Here is a 16,958-nt window from a genome sequence, read left to right on the forward strand (position 1 = left end):
ATAATATACTATATTATTATATATGATATAATATATATTATTATAATATATTATAATAATAATCAAATAATATATAGTAATATAATATTGTAATAATATAATAATATAATAATGATGTAATATAATATAATATAACAATATAATATAATATAATATAATTTATTGTTATATATAATAGGATTCATGTAATATATATTATAATATATTATCATATACTATATTATTGTAATACAATATAGTTACTATAAAAATATAATAATAATATAATAATAGTATATTATATTATAATATATTATATTATATTATTATATATAATAAAGGGAGGGTGAGAGCCATCGGGGAAGGGGGTGAAGGGATGGGTTTTGTATAAATTTTTTTTTGAAGGATAATTTTATCCAAATTTTTTTTACAACTTTGCCAAATAAGAAGTAATTTGGATAGCCACCTCTTTCTAAAGCAATTTGGAGCCATCCAAAAAGTATACCAAATATAATAATATGATATGCTCATTTTAAATTATCAATAATCTGAATAGATTGCCAGCTTCCAAACGCAACCTTAAGAATCTTGCTGACTTGTTCCTTGTTGTCCTTTGCAGAAAATATGTATAAATATGGTAGGTGTGGGAGGATATCGACTTTGTCTGAAAGGCCATGGTAACAAATGTGGAGCCCGTAACAATTATGGTAGTAGGGTCAGTGGTTACAGTATCCTGTAAAGCGGTTAACAGAGTCGTTTTTAGAAAGTGACTCATAGAAGAGTAGTAGGATGACCATCTTGCATCAGGTTGCAAATATGGTGGAGATAGGAATGCAATAATATAAGATGGGCATGGCTCGTGTTTCTCATTGTGGTTGAGATCTTGAACAAAATATTAATTTTATTAAATATCAACACTCAACAATAAAACACGTACAAAGTATCAGCTATTCGGCTCTCATTATCTCCATAGATATAAATAGGCATGGCCAAGAATATTAGCTTGTATGTGTTATGTGGCTCTAAAATTGTGAGCTAAGTTTTATATTTTATCATATGATATATTTGTTATGGTATCAATCTGACAGAATAATTTAAATCATATTGATCTTATAGAATCAAATCAAGAAGGAAAGAAATCATAGAATCAATTCAAGATTTCAATAATCAAGGGTCAACTATGATCTCAGCAATTAAAGAAAACTATCAAAAGAATCAGTCATAACCAGCAGTATGATTTTGATAACTAAAAAAATCTGTCAAGAGAATCAGTTATAACCGACAGTACTATTTTTTTGAATATTCTCTTGATTTCTCTCCCCTTATTATATATATTCCCATTGTATACCACCATCTGCAAGAAAGCAAGAGAGCGGGAGTTTTAGACTTGAGAGCTTCTCTTTTGTGTGAGATTTGGATGTATTGGGATTTTGAGTTTGAGAAATAACTATTGATTTTTGTACTCCATTTTATTATAGTGAAATTTCTTTGCTTTCTCCTCGCCCGTAGAGTAGGCACACTGTCGAACCACGTAAATTATTGTGTCAGTGTGATTTTTTTCCTCTTTACTTCTCATATCTTTTATAACAAACTGGTATCAAAGTTAGTTTCGCGAGATCAATTGCTATGGCTTCTTCGTCATTTGATATTGAGAAGTTTGATGGTACTGGCAGTTTTAATTTATGAAAAGTTAAGATGCGTGCAGTCCTAACACAGAAGGGCTTGAAAAAGGTACTACTAGGAAAAGAGAAGATGCCCAGTAATTTGACAGAAGAGTAGAAAGAGGAGATGGATGATAAAGCTTTGACAGCAATCCACTTGTGTCTGTCTGATGGAGTTTTACGAGAGATGCTTTCAGAGAAGACAGTTGCTAGCTTGTGGTTGAAGTTGGAATCTTTGTACATGACAAAGTCTTTTACCAACAAGTTATATTTGAAGCACCGTTTATACATACTGCGCATGATTGAAGGTACACCCATGAAAACTCATGTTGATGAATTTAATTCCATTATTACAAATTTAAAGTCTATTGATGTTAAGATTGAAGAGGAAGATGAGGCCCTATTATTGTTGTGTTCTTTACCTCTCTCTTATAAGCATTTTAGAGAAACCTTTCTTTTCGGTAGAGAAACTATATCCTTAGAAGATGTTAAAGCTGCATTATTTTCTAAGGAGCTACTTGAAAAGCATATGTCTTAGAGTGTTACCGAAGGACAGGGTGATACTTTAGTTGTCAGGGGAAAATCTAATAATAGGGGTTCAGGTAATAGTAGCCAGAAGCACAGGTCTAAGTCAAGAAATAAAAACTTGACTTGTCATTACTGCAAGAAAAAGGGGTATATTAAATCTGAATGTTATAAATTAAAAAATAAGAAACAGAATAACAAACAGGGTCAGGGTCAGAAAAAGATTGAAAAATAGGCAGAAGCTAATGTTGTGGGAGAAGATTCTGATAGTGTTGACTATGTTCTTGCTGCAACTAGTGATGCTTATTTTAGAAATAACTGGCTTATGGATTCGTCTTGTTCTTTCCACATGTGTCCTAATAGGGATTGGTTTTCTACCTATGAGACTGTGAGCAGTGGAGTTGTCTTAATGGGAAACAATGCAGTTTGTAAAATTGTAGGAATAGAAATGGTTTGAATTAGGATGCATGATGGTGTAGTGAGAACTTTGACAGATGTTCGATATGTCCCCGAGATGAAGAAAAACTTAATTTCTTTAGGTACTCTTGATGCTAAAGGGTACAAGTATTCATCTGAAGGTGGAGTCATGAAGGTCAGTAGAGGTGCCTTGGTTGCTATGAAAGCAAAGTGACTGTTTTCAAATTTATATGTCTTGCAGGGTGCTACTGTTATAGGTTCAGTTGCAGTTTCTACATCTTCCATGTCTGACTCAGAGCTTACCAAGCTATGGCACATGAGATTTGCTCATATGGGTGAGAGAGGACCACTCCTTTTAAGTAAGAGAGGTCTTCTTTGTGGTCAAAGTATAGAAAAAATAGATTTCTGTGAGTATTGTATTCCTGAAAAATAAAAGAGAGTTAGTTTCAATGCAGGAGTTTACAGAACAAAATCTACCTTAGACTATATTCATTCTGATCTCTGAGGGCCTTCACGTGTTCCTTCCATAGGTAGTGCTCGGTATATGCTAACTTTTATTGATGATTACTTCAGGAAGACTTGGGTGTTCATACTGAAGCAGAAGGGTAAAGTGTTCAAGAACTTCAAGCAGTGGAAGGTGATGATAGAGAAGCAAACTGGTAAGAAGATTAAGCGACTCAGAACTGATAATGGGCTAGAATTCTATTCTTCTGAGTTTGATGAATACTATAAGAATGAAGACATTATTAGACATAAGACTGTGAGGTACACACCACAGCAGAATGGGGTAGCTGAGCGTATGAATAGAATTTTATTAGAAAAAGCACAATGTATGCTTTTGAATGCTGGCTTGTCTAGGCAGTTCTGGACTGAAGCAGTCTCCACTGCATGTTATTTGGTGAATAGATCTCCTGCTTCAGCTATCGAGTTCAAAACTCTTGAAGAGGTATGGTCCGATAATCCTCCTAATTATTCTAATTTGAGAGTGTTTGGTTGTCCTGCATATGCTCATATTGATGAAGGAAAGCTAGAGCCTAGAGCTAAAAAATATATTTTTCTTGGCTATGCATCTGGGGTGAAAGGGTTTAGATTATGGTGTCCTGATTTCAAATCATCAAAATTTATTATTAGTAGATATCTTACTTTTGATGAATATGCTATGATTAATCCTGGACAGAAAAATACTATTAACTTTGAATCTACATAGATTAAAGGTAACATCAACCAGGTGGAGTTGGAAGCAGTTGATTTCAATCTTTTGCAGGATTTTACTCTTGAGTTTCATTCAGAACAGATGCTAGAAGTTAATTCAGAGCAGACTTCAAAACAAGATGAGCCTTACTGCATTGCCAAGCATAGAAAGAGGAGGGAGATAAAGCCACCTGCCAGGTATAGCCATGTTGCACAGTCTAGTCATGCTGATTTTGTTGCTTATGCTTTGTCTGTAGCTCAAGAGACAGGTGATACTGACGAGCCCTTTACATATTCAGAAGTAATTTCTGATATTGATTTTGCTAAGTGGTTAGTGGCCATGCATGAAGAGATTGAATCTCTACATAAGAATAATACTTAGGATTTGGTAAAACCACTCGAAGGAAAGAAGATTATCGGTTGCAAGTGGATTTTCAAGAAGAAAGAAAGTATCCCTGGAGTAAAAGATGCTAGATATAAAGCACGTTTGGTAGCTAAAGGCTACAATCAGATTGCTGGTATTGATTTTAATGATGTCTTCTCTCCAGTAGTCAAGCATAGCTCTATTCATTTGTTACTCTCTTTAGTTGCCATGCATAATTTGGAGTTAGAGCAGCTTGATGTTAAGACAGCATTCCTACATAGAAAACTTGAAGAAACTATTTACATGCATCAGCTTGAAGATTTTCTTATTGAAGACATGGAGGATCATGTATGCTTGCTTAAGAAATCGCTATATGGATTAAAACAGTCTCCTCGACAATGGTATAAGCGATTTGATTCTTTCATGGTAGATTGTGGTTATTTCAAAAGCAAATATGATAACTGTGTATACTTTGAAGAGCTTGTTGATGGATCCTTTATTTATTTACTGTTGTATGTAGATGATATGCTTATTGCTGCTAAAGATATGTTTGAGATTGACAGGTTAAAATTACAGCTTAGCAGTAAATTTGAGATGAAAGATTTGGGAGCAGCCAGAAAAATTCTTGGTATGGAGATTCAGTGAGATCGGAAGGCAGAATTGCTTCATTTAATGCAAAAGAAGTATATTGAGAAAATATTAGAGCATTTCAATATGAAAGATGCTAAACCGGTTAGTACTCCACTTGCTGCCCACTTTAGGCTTTTAGCTAGTTTATCTCCACAGTCACATGATGAGAATGATCAAATGTCTGGCATTTCTTACTCTAATGCTGTTGGCAGTCTTATATATGCCATGATTTGTACTCGTCCAGATATTTTACATGCAGTCAGTGTTGTTAGCAGGTATATGTCTCATCCTGGTAAAGAGCACTGGCAAGCAGTGAAATGGATATTTAGATATTTGCGAGGTACTTCTGATGTTTGCTTAGAGTTTGGAAGACATGGCAGCAGTATGGTTGGTTTTGTTAATTCTGATTTTGCACGAGATCTTGATAAGAGGAGATCCATTACAGGTTATGTATTTGTTCTTGGTGGATGTGCTATTAGTTGGAAAGCTTCTTTACAGCCTATTGTTGCTTTATCGACAATAGAGGCTGAGTATATTACAGTGACAGAAGCTATTAAAGAAGCTATTTGGCTGAGAGGTTTGTTTTGTGAACTCAGTTTGGTACATGATGTGACTGTTGTTCATTGTGATAATCAGAGCGCTATCCATCTGATTAGAGATCAAATGTTTCATAAGAGGACAAAGCACATTGACGTGAGATATCACTTTATTCATGATATTATTTCACAGGGTGATGTTATTGTGACTAAGATTGGTACTGCAGATAATCCAGCTGATATGTTAACAAAGTCTCTTCTAATTGCCAAGTTTAAGCATTGCTTGGATTTGGTTGGTGTTTACAGTATTTGAATTTTTTCTTCCCTTTCGGGAAGTAGTGGAGAAGATGGAGAAAGTTTCTACTATATTTGGAGTAGCTTGACCCAATTTTAAACCAAGGTGGAGATTTGTTATGTGGCTCTAAAATTGTGAGCTAAGTTTTCTATTTTATCGTATGGTATATTTGTTATGGTATCAATCTGATAGAATAATCCAAATCATATTGATCTTATAGAATCAAGTCAAGAAGGAAAGAAATTATAGAATCAATTCAAGATTTCAATAATCAAGGGTCAACTATGATCTCAGCAATTAAGAAAATCTGTCAAAAGAATCAGTCATAACCAGCAGTATGATTTTGACAACTAAGAAAATCTGTCAAGAGAATCAGTCATAACCGACAGTACTATTTTTTTAAATATTCTCTTGATTTCTCTTCCCTTATTATATATATTTCCATTATATACCACCATCTGCAAGAAAGCCAGAGATCAGGAGTTTTAGACTTGAGAGCTTTTCTTTTGTGTGAGATTTGGATGTATTAGAATTTTGGGTTTGAGAGATACCTATTGGTTTTTGTACTTCATTTTATTATAGTGGAATTTCTTTGCTCTGTCCTCGTCTGTGGAGTAGGCACACTGTCGAATCACATAAATTACTGTGCCAATATAATTTCTTTTTTCTTTACTTCTCATATCTTTCGTAACAGTATGTATATGTTCGAGTCTTTCTTTTACTATCCTTATATGTTCTCCTACTGCATTGGAGATTATCCCTGGGACATGCATGCAAGAGCGTAGGTGAAAAACTACTCCTCTAATTGCAGGCCACAGAGTGAGAGAGAGAGAGAGAGAGAGAGAGAGAGAGAGAGAGAGAGAGAGATCAGATCATATCGATCGGCTCAACCTGCCGGGCCTAGTAGTTGGCATAGAAGAACTGGAGAGACCTATATCCAGCTCATAAAGAAAACATCTTGGATACCAAGCAGATTGGATGTCTTCCATGAATTGGATACCAATGTACTGAGCCTTGAGTCCCATACAAACTCTTATCGCAGGTTGTTTAATTGCTGACCCAATTTTTGTTTTACTGGACCAATGTAGAGCTCTACTTCTTGTACGTCATGTAATCGGGAGCATTAACCAATTTCTGAGAACATCGCCTAATCTCTATCCAATTTTATTAATAAAAAACTTGCTGTCATGTAAGGATCTTATAGCTAGTCACACGTGAGGAGTGCTTGCATGTTTCTTTTCATCGCCTGTTATTTTTTTAGAGTATATGTGGCGAACCGTGAGCAGGATATTAGATGAAGAAAGAGATCTTGGACATCTTGGAGGTGATGAGGGCTGGTACTGGCATCAAGGTTGGTGGCGAGGTAGGACTTAGGTGCAGCGCATGAAGGAGAGGGAAAAGGAAGGAGGAGAGAGGGGCTTGCTCGATCTGTATATAGGGAAGTTTGACGTGGAGGAGGTGGTTGTGGGCCTCCAATAGGTGGTAGAGGCCAGCATTGGCATCGAAGGTGGCAAGGAAGAGGCACTCTAGAGCAGAATAGGGGAGGAGAGGGGAAGGGAAGGGGAGGATCCACAATATACCATGCAATTTAAATTGCAGGCATCCAAACAAGTGAGATGGCCTATATTTACGACTTTAGCTATGTATGGCTCCACTTGTAGAACTCCAAACAGCCCCCTATTGAAGTCCAAGAATTCCAAGCTTAGTTGGGATCTGTGGGTTCTGAGCTGACAACCACATGCACAACCTTGCTCAGCTTGGCTCGAGCCTTGTATAAAGGTTCCATGTCCAGTGTCTCAAACACAATAGAGAAGTGCAAGTAGCCTGCTATTCCTCCCATGAGTTTTCTTTCGTCTCCTTCAAAGTTCTCATCTTCTTTATCTCAAGAGCTCTCTTTCTTCTCTCTCAAATTTCTCTTCTTCTTTTTCTCGAGAGCATTCTTTCTTCTCTCTTCAATTTCTTTTATCCTGTTTTCTCTACTATCTTTTCTCATTGAACATCTGAAAGAGTTCTTTGGGTTAGGCCGTCATGCAATCATGCTCGTGATAGAAGGCTTGGGGCCAAATTCGGTTCATTGTATCTTAGAAACGATTTCACTTGATACCTGCATAAGGGGACGAAATTTGTTCTTAAGGGAATGCTTTTACACATCTCGTTCCAAGCACGGCTCTCTAATTCTTCTTGAATTTCTTCTATTATTCAGTTTCAATTTATTTTTTGCATGATGTTATCTTTAAAATTCAATTTTTAAAGATGTTGTGAGTCTTTTCAACTTGCGCCTTGGAAATTTGTGCAGAAAGCTTTAATTCAGTTTTCCAAATAAATCCTTACAATCTGCTGCTTTGAATTCATGCATAATTCATAAAAATAGATGTCAAAACAAAATCCTTGTTTATGTTACTTGGAAATAGTGAAGAAATTTTAAAATAGTTCTTCAAATTAAAACAAATTACCTCGACTGCTTTGAACACTGTGCAAAAATCAGAATTAATTATATTGGGTAAAAAACTGATTTATTTATTCTAATCTACACCAAAACATTAATGGTATATTTAAAATATATTTAATACTCTATTTAAAAACTCACTAAAACACTTTATTGCACTTAATTACTCTATTTCAAAATTATGCATTAAATGCATATCTAAGCACTAATTTGCTATAAATCCTCCATTAATTAGAATACTTTGTCTTATTTAATATAGTTTTGAATGCTTTTCACATTGCTGTCATCATTTAATTATTTGCTCTTATTGCATTTAAATTTTGAATTTCAAAATTTAATGCACTATTATTTGAAGCCATATAAAATAGTTGAATAAATCAAGACTAAATCCTGTGAGCCTTATGCATACAGAGCCTAAATCAACAAACATTTCATAAATTTGTTAATTAAACAAATTATTTAATATAACTTTGAATGCTTTACATATTGCTATTATCCATCAATTATTTGCTTTTATAGCATTTAAATTTTGAATTTCAAAATTTAGCACACTGTTATTTGAAGCCAAGTTATACAGTTAAATATAAAACATCCAAGGACTAAATCAACACACATTTCATAAAATAGCTTCGACTCAAAGTTCAATCAAACCAGAAAAATCCAAAGGCCTAGTTTTGCCAAGAGATGGCAAAAGATACTTGCTGACCACTCTTGAGTTAATCTTAACCATTGAACTATCTGATCCAACACCCTCATCTTTACCTAGTTCTTAAACTACCCCAATGTTTCATAGATATGCGTGTGCATGCAGTTTTATCTATATACATCCATGAAATACTCCGGATATATATAGAATAACATGGAAAAGGAGAAGCTGGGGAATTGGTTTTTAACCCTTTTATCAAATGCGACGGTGAACCGCGAGGATCAAATATCTTTACTAATGCATCCATATATCTTACATTTTTGAGGGACACAGCCATTTAGCTCCTGCATGCATGTGTTTTTGTTCTTCAGTTGACGCAAAGTTTCCATCTACCATTCACACCAGCCTACAACCGCCACATACGTGGAGAAGCCCTTAGCTTTGTTATCCCCCAACGTACATGACAAAGAATAGCACCGAAATACATGCTTGGAATTTCCTATCGTAGATGAGTATCCCCGAAAACCGAAGCAGAGAAAATGGTTTGTTTTTTTTTTTTTTTTCCTTCTTCTTCTTCCTCCATTTTTTGTGTGAGCGAATGAAGCTAGCTGAGAAAGATGAATGTGTTCAAACAGGTGTTAATCCATGCTTCATTGCAGCTCTCCACACAACATCGATCCGGTCCACAGCGATGGCGCCGACCTCGTGATGGCTCCAACCTTCCAAGCAATGGACCACACCTCCAGCATGACAGGCATGCACCACACCTCGCTCCATTGTGTACTGTTCCATTGCCCCGTAAGGCGATCAGGGAGGGAAGATCCATCAGTACTCAGAAATGAGTTAAAAACTGGCCTATAATTAAGAAATGATCAACATATGATGAAGGTTGGTATTTACCTCACAGGTTCCCAGGCCTTGGACATCCTGGGGAAGCCTCATTGCAGCCAGCTTCCAGTAGGTGCAGTCTCTTCTGAAGCCAATGATTGGAGGGACGACGAATTGGTGGAAGTGCGTGCCTGATGACGCCCAATGCTGCTCCCTTGGCGATAGCCACTTGCCCACTATCCATGTCTGGAGAAAAATATCTATAGTCAGTTTAGTCATTCTTCAGTAACAACTTATGTACAAAATCATACAACCATAACTATCAGGCCTTAGTTAATTCTCTTTGCTAGTGTAAATTCTTTGAGGAGGAGGAGAGGGGACTGAATTCTTGGATGATGAAGACTGATGCTGTTAGACTACACACCTCATTTTAATTAAGTAACCAATCTTATATCATTCATTGACTCATAATGCCTTGATCTATATTTATTCTCTGCTAATACCTTGCAACTTTGCGCTGCTTGGCACTTGGTGACTTGCACAAGATAGTGTTGACACTCTGGAGAGGCTTCCTTTTGAATTTTCAGAAATCTTTCAGTTGACAGAGTCAGCATCTATGAGGAAAATTCAATTAACTCTCAGGCCAACAACATAATTGTAGTAATCAAACTTGTATAATAGAGCGTAAATTAACTGATCATAAGGTGTTTATTTCACAGACTTACCATGACTCGAATTTTTTTCCTGCAAAGGTATAGTGCAATTGCTCGTCCTAGCTTAGATGTCGCCCCGGTCAAGAAAACTTCTTTCACATCCTTTGGAATTTCGTTAAGGATCACAGCTGCTGTCAAGGTGTTTCCATGGACAACTCTCACTTTTAGATTTGGGTGTTTGCTTACAAATAGTGTTCCTCCACCATTGAGTGCTTCATTCTAATTAACAAGAAAAAGACATGTTTCAGTGTTTTAGAGTTTTGATAAAGTAATGGTTATTCAGATCCCAATCATTCATGTCTATCTTTATTAAAAAGCGCAGTGAAACAAGACTCAGGTTGGAAAAACCCCTAGTAGCACCAATAAACCTAGCGACTCAGTTAGGAATATTTTACATATAGGAAAACAGCATATTCAAGACTTCCACATCCTTGGAAATGCCCAAAATAATTTCTGGAGAAGAATTTAAACACAAAGGAAATTGATCATTTTATCTTAAGAAACTGCATGAAAGAAAATCAGAACATGGAAAAATTATTGCAAGGAAAAATGATTACAGTGCTGCCTTGCCTTCACCTGAAGCTTTGTACTTTTTTATGAGATCAGATGTGAAGAATGCTTTGGTCATTTCTTAAAGTTCATGCAAGGCTTGAATATTTCTTCCTTTTGCATCTTCATTATTTCTGGGGATAAGATGATAAAGCTAAGCTAAACATGGCATGAAAATCAACAGACATGTATAAATGTCATCAGCACTCTTGGGAACAGATCTTGCTAAAAATATTTACTTCATTGCCTCTAACATATTTTCAAGCCAACAGCCAGTATTTAGGCCAATTGGTAAAGAAATTCTGCAAAATTTAGACTTTCAAATAGAAAATGAACTTACCAAATGTAAGAAAGCTGACTTCAAAATAAATCACATCAATTTCCCATTTAGATTTTCATGGAGATAACAACTGCCATCTGAAATGGGCTCTCCATGCTAAAATCATGATATGTGAAGACTAGCCCCATGGTAACCTAATAAGCAAGGTCATATCTCATTCCAAATCATAGACTAAATATAAGTCAATCAACTAACCTAACTCTGTGTCATGTTGTTGTTTTTTCAAAAAAGCAGTGGTTTGTCTTGAGTTAATGTTCCAACATAAGCAACAAGCCCTCTTTATGAAATCGTAGGTCTAGTGTCCTCTTTACTACCTCAAGCCCCATTCATCCACTCCCCATGTCCCTCATGGCTTACAAAAATCAGCCTTCAGGCTTCAGCACTTCATTTCCCTGTGATCACTCAATTAGCTACCGCTAGGAACTAAGGACAAAACCTTTCCATGATGACTCTAGTTATTGAAAGTGTGTTTGGTGATAAAAACAAACCAAAAGCAACTTAACCAGAAGTCTAAAACCTTCAAGGACATTCAGTGCCAACAGTGCTCTTCAATACCAAGGGAATTCTGCAAAGCAGACTAACCTTATTCAATGCTGCAAGGCTGAGGACCTTGACTCCCATCTTGTCTGCCCTCAAGATTGCCAACTCGATCTGGTTATTGATGCCACTTTTAGCAGATGGCAAGAAATACTGCAAAAAAACACACAAACACTACCCAATTAATACTTCACAGCCAATTGCCATGCGAGTAATCAAAGAAAAAGGAAGAACAAATAGATCAATAACCACCTGAAACCCATATCTTGGGACTACCCATGTTTGGTGGAGTCGGCCCCTTAGGTTGTAGAAGGTGAACAAGAAGGTCTTAGACCAAGCCCACATTAAGAGCATTACCAAAAAAGCAAGAGGCCAGAGTGGCAACATGAAAAGCTTGGTGACAAATGGTTCCGAGCCACATGATTGAGACACAAAGGGCGCATGCATGGACGAGATCACATCTATGACATGGGCAAGGAAGACAAAGTCAGGAACTTGCTTACTTTTCCCTGCATTAGAACAAATCAGAGGAGATAAATTTGCATGAATCCATATCAATCAAACTAACATGAACTTAGATTTCTTTCAGGAATGCATATCTAGAAAGTGTCTCTAGCCTTGACATTAACCAACAAGCTCTGTTGTATCTATTATGAGAGGACACTATCCATTGGAATAGTTACATTATAAAGGTTTATATTACTTTCAAGAAAAAATAAACACCAATTTTCATCATCATATTATGTAGCAGCCTAATTCCTTTAATACAAAACAAAAATACTTTTATCTTTTGAGTCCCTACTTTTCAAGAAAAATAGCATAAAAAAAAAAAGAACATCAAACAAAAAGAAATTAAGACTTCAGGCACAATCCATTTTTTGCCATGTGACTCCAGAAATAGCTGTTATTATCCATCATGCTTCTAACATAAATGCATTCCCTTAATTTCCCGGCTTCTCATCACTCATCCATAGTGCCAGAACATTTTGAACCTATATGACCTATTTCCTTACTGAAATTCAGCTGAAATGAAATGATACATTTCTCTCTTTACAACAAGGAAGAGTGTCCAAATAAGTAAAGTCAGTGGTGCAATTCAAGTACACAATGGGATGTGTAACTTGGACACCTGCAATTAATTTGCCCTGCCTATTTTTGGTAAGAGCCAGTTGAACAAGGAAAGGGCCATGGCCCTGACCGCAGAAATTAGTGGCCCATCACAAGTTGTCTCAAGGAAATCATGATAGCAGATGGATTAATCAGTAAGATTGATGAATCAGCTACCAATGAAGAAAGACCCAACTGCTTAATTCAATGGCAGTCATCACCTTAAAATTGAACGACTGACTGGTTAGAAAGCTTGCTAATCCAGAAAAATGTTGGACCCATTCTAACAATGGTATTCAAGAATTGTATCATAACTTCTCAGTTAATCAGCTGGGTGCCTCTATTCTTACTACATTTGATGTGTCAGTGTGTCAAGGGTCATCGGAGTCAACCACCTCGCACCCCGCGAAGTATTGTGCGCTTCGGCTAGGTCTAGACGGCGAGCGTGCCCCGTGGTCCCCATCGGGGGTTGTCCCTGGAGCCTCTGGGCCCCATCGGGGGTTATTCTGTCCTGGCCCGATGTCACGCGGACGGCCTCACGGTTTTATCCTTTCGCCCTCCGGAAAGAGAAAAGACGCCTCATGAGGGAAGGTGTGCTCATATCCCACTTAAGCACATGACACTTTAGAGTTTGCCCGATATGGAACTATTAAGGGGGATCCCCCCACGGCCTGCCCACAACAACATTATTAATGGGAGCAACCTTTTACTCCAATGTTGGGTGGCCTCTCCTTCCCCTCTCAGGGAAATTTTAAAAGATCTCAATTTGGAATCTCTCTCTCTCTCTCTCTCACTGCATATATATATATATATATATATATATAATTTACCATAAATAATGATTTTTGTGGTTGGAAAACACATGCCATACCGACTGATACAAAGTAAACGTATTCACCTGAGCTTATCTCCTTCTGCAACTGCCATGACTTGCTATTGAGTGTTCTTCCAAACACATCATAAATAGGCATGAAAAGGCAGAAATTGGAGTTCTTTTCTATGTGATGTAGACTGTGGTATCTGCAAGCAAACAAATACACCACTTATTGTCCTTTCAAAAATACAAAAATCAATATGTTCTGAGCCTCAAGTATGAAATTTTGGATGCAGTATATAGAAGATGCCCTTCGATTTTATTTTAGATAGCTGTTGGCCTCTTAAGCTGAGAAATAAGTTTCCTTTAATTTTAAATTTTGAATTCAATGACATAGAAAGGTCCTTTGAAGCTGAAATGAGCTGATGACTTCTCTTATCTTTACATAAAAGTAATGAAAAAATAAGGTAACTGACATTTTTTGAAAAAAAAAAAGGGGCAATGTACTTAAGCAACAAGATGCCAAACAAAATAACTTTGTGTGACCTGTGGTCCTGTTGAGAAATTCCACAACATCTTTAAAGGTCAAAAGGCCTTAAGAAGACCATGACACACACCTATAAGAAAATGAGGCAGCCTTATTTTGTATTCAAGAACCAGTGAGGTCGACTTTGGCCTGAGATAGTTATTGATGCCCCTAAAGGCTGTTACTAATCCAAATCATCAATTAAGAGCATTAAAAATGTTTACCACCAAGAAGGAAATTAGCCCTCCCACCTAAATGTACTTCTCCAAAAGTATTTGTCTTTACTCCCTCATCCCTAAGCAGCTCTACAGCCTAGTTACATAGCTTCAAAGTACCATCTCCTTGCGAATTGCACCAATTCCATGAATTAGACCATCTTATAGGGAATTTTTGGATTTGGGTCGAAAGCGTAACATGGGAGGGCGTACTGTCTATGATGGATGTTGTGGCAATTTAACCATCTAACGTGCTTGTTACTTATGTGATGTTGTTTCCTTTTTATAACCCCTCTATATATATCTCTGTAACTCTGAGCTTGTAGCATTCTTCTTAGAGTTTACCATCTCATAAAATATGGTTGGTGGTTCATCCTCCGTGATCATTGGAAAAAAAAATAAAAAGAGGATGTTAAGTATCCAGGTTCATGAACGTGAAAAGTGCTATCATTTATTTATTTATTTTTGAGAAAATCAGTGGGAGCAGAACCAATTATTTCATAGTGGTGATGGAAATTCCTCAAGATAAAGAAAGAATCGAACAAGCAAGCCACTGGACCAGTCCAGTTTACGGAGCCTAACTCAACATGATACATATTTTGAGTGAATTCTAAAAGACAAGCATGTAATTATTTTTGAGAACCATAAGCCTGCAACCATACTTGGACTTGACAATACACTTTCATCATCCTGCATGTGTTCATGTATTTCTATGCATATATATGGATTAGAAGACCACTTACGTAGGGGTGTAAATCAGGTATCTGAGAAAAGGAAGGGCCTCAAACAAGCCATGAGAGAACACCTCCACGTTGCTGTACCCCATGCACCTCAGGGAGTCAAAGACAAGAATGTAGCCATACATCAAGCTAATAGAGCCGGATCCCATCAAGAAGGCCCCACGAAGTGGGGCACCCATCACCACACCAAGCATTAGGTGCTCCAAAAGAGTACCAAATCCAGCTTGGCCAAAGAGAGAAAAAGACAGTAAGTCACAAAGCTAAGCATCATTGCATACCATTTATTTGTATTAGTAAAAACAGGATGGTGGGAGGGAAAGTTCAAAAGTTTGTTTTTTTTTGTTTTTGGTATATCGGATGATTTAAATTAGATACATTCATATAAATCAGAAAATAAAACATTAAAGAAACGAACAGGAAGATGAAAAGCAAACAATTTAAAGAAAAGCTGGAAGCTTTGTTGCCTCGTTATGTACCTGTGAAGGGCCGGAGCACCTTAGAGGAGTGGTGTAATGAATGGTAGTTGGTGAAGAGATAGCCTGTGTGGTAGCACCTATGCACCCAATAGAACAAGGGCTCTGAGACCCCAACATGGAGTAACAAAGCAACAATGCACCCTCTGAAGTCCCAGAATGGGAGGCCTCTTAAGGATGGGACAAAGCAAAATGCTATGGCTCCAATGAGAGCTTGGAGGATAAGGAAATTGTCCCTGAAGCAAGAAGAGAGAACAAACTTAATACCGAGCAACGTCCAAATATCCAAATACTTGGGTGATACAATATGTTTGGGAGTCTACCAGTCCCACTCCCTGTCGATTTGCTTGAAGTCGACGCCGTCTGTGATCACTCGCCGCGTCCGAGTGAGGAAGAGCATGTTGCTGAAGGAGGTCCGGAAGTGGTATACGAGCCCTCTGAGGCCACAGAGGATTAGAAGGTGAAGACACCGATCATTTGATGTCCCATTCACCCAAGAATGCAGAGCCTCGGTTACAAGAGGCCCATATAAGAGATACTGCACCGAAGCAAAACAAAATCATATATACTTAGATGAGCCTCCCTCTGCCATATCCTACTAAGGTCCTGAGGAAGGATAACTAGAAGAAAAGAGTGAAGTAAAATTAAAGAAAGGAGTGTTGTGAAGAAATCAGGTTACATGCCTTGTAGGCACCCAAGTTTCCCCAAGGCCAGGAAGACAAGGGAGCAGCCATTTCCGCTCACCACCTCAGAACACACAGAGAGAGAGAGGGAGAAAGAGAGTGGGGGGGCGGAGAGGGGGGCCTTGAGATGGGGAATCGGAGCTCTATAAATATAAAGGATACCCCCTCTCTCCTCTCATTTATAAGGAAGAAGGAAGGACATATAGTCTAAAGAGGCAGAAAAAGGTAAATGAAGAGAAGCAGGGGACCTTGGAAGGGCCATTATTTTTAAGAGCCATTAACAGTTATAGCTCCCAATGAATGCACTCGTGGAGATTCTCAAACATGTCACGAGGACACGTTGGCAGAGCATTCCAACGTACGAGAGAACAGTCCAGATACCAGCAGATTTATAAGTCAATGGATCCTATTGGGCGTTCAAAAGAAGGCTGCCCGTGGCCGTTGCTATAAATGAAAGGGAGGCAACAGAAACTCAGAAAGGGAAAGTCTACGGTAAGCAGCGGGAAAGTCTACGGCAAGCAGCCCGTTCGCATGTGCGAACGACGGTGATTGGAGTGCACGGAAGCCCTCCGGCGGTGATTGACGCGCACGAAGTTTTCTCTCTTTTTTTTCTTTATAAATATTTTTAAAATTTGTTCATCTTCATTTTTCTAACACGCACGGTGACTTAACAGACGATGATGATCTAACTATGATCGGGCAAAATTGGATTATCATTGTCTATCACGTCATTGTATGTATAT

General features: G+C 37.5%; 1 protein-coding gene across 1 annotated transcript; it reads right to left on the minus strand.

The window, feature by feature from the left end:
• Positions 1–8,798: 8,798 nt before the first annotated feature.
• LOC105031990 (very-long-chain aldehyde decarbonylase GL1-3-like) lies at positions 8,799–16,297 on the minus strand. The gene is made up of 11 exons (XM_010906307.2): positions 16,216–16,297; positions 15,856–16,070; positions 15,536–15,768; positions 15,063–15,282; positions 13,663–13,784; positions 11,910–12,166; positions 11,703–11,810; positions 10,244–10,450; positions 10,022–10,132; positions 9,591–9,764; positions 8,799–9,473 (listed from the first exon to the last, which is right to left on the minus strand). Exons 1-11 carry the CDS (start codon positions 16,264–16,266, stop codon positions 9,318–9,320), a joined length of 1,854 nt encoding a protein of 617 aa, XP_010904609.1. The 5' UTR covers positions 16,267–16,297; the 3' UTR covers positions 8,799–9,317.
• Positions 16,298–16,958: the final 661 nt, after the last annotated feature.

The sequence above is a fragment of the Elaeis guineensis genome, chromosome 1 (assembly GCF_000442705.2).
Source record: "Elaeis guineensis isolate ETL-2024a chromosome 1, EG11, whole genome shotgun sequence".
NCBI lineage: Eukaryota > Viridiplantae > Streptophyta > Magnoliopsida > Arecales > Arecaceae > Elaeis > Elaeis guineensis.

What these genes read in the sequence shown, in the direction of transcription:
- LOC105031990 (XM_010906307.2), bottom strand. Translation starts at nt 16,266, where the DNA reads ATGGCTGCTCCCTTGTCTTCCTGGCCTTGGGGAAACTTGGGTGCCTAC. An exon ending in GGTGCTCCGGCCCTTCACAG is followed by an intron (nt 15,283 to 15,535) that starts GTACATAACGAG and finishes TCTTTGGCCAAG; the next exon opens with CTGGATTTGGTACTCTTTTG. An exon ending in TCCCAAGATATGGGTTTCAG is followed by an intron (nt 11,811 to 11,909) that starts GTGGTTATTGAT and finishes GTTTTTTTGCAG; the next exon opens with TATTTCTTGCCATCTGCTAA.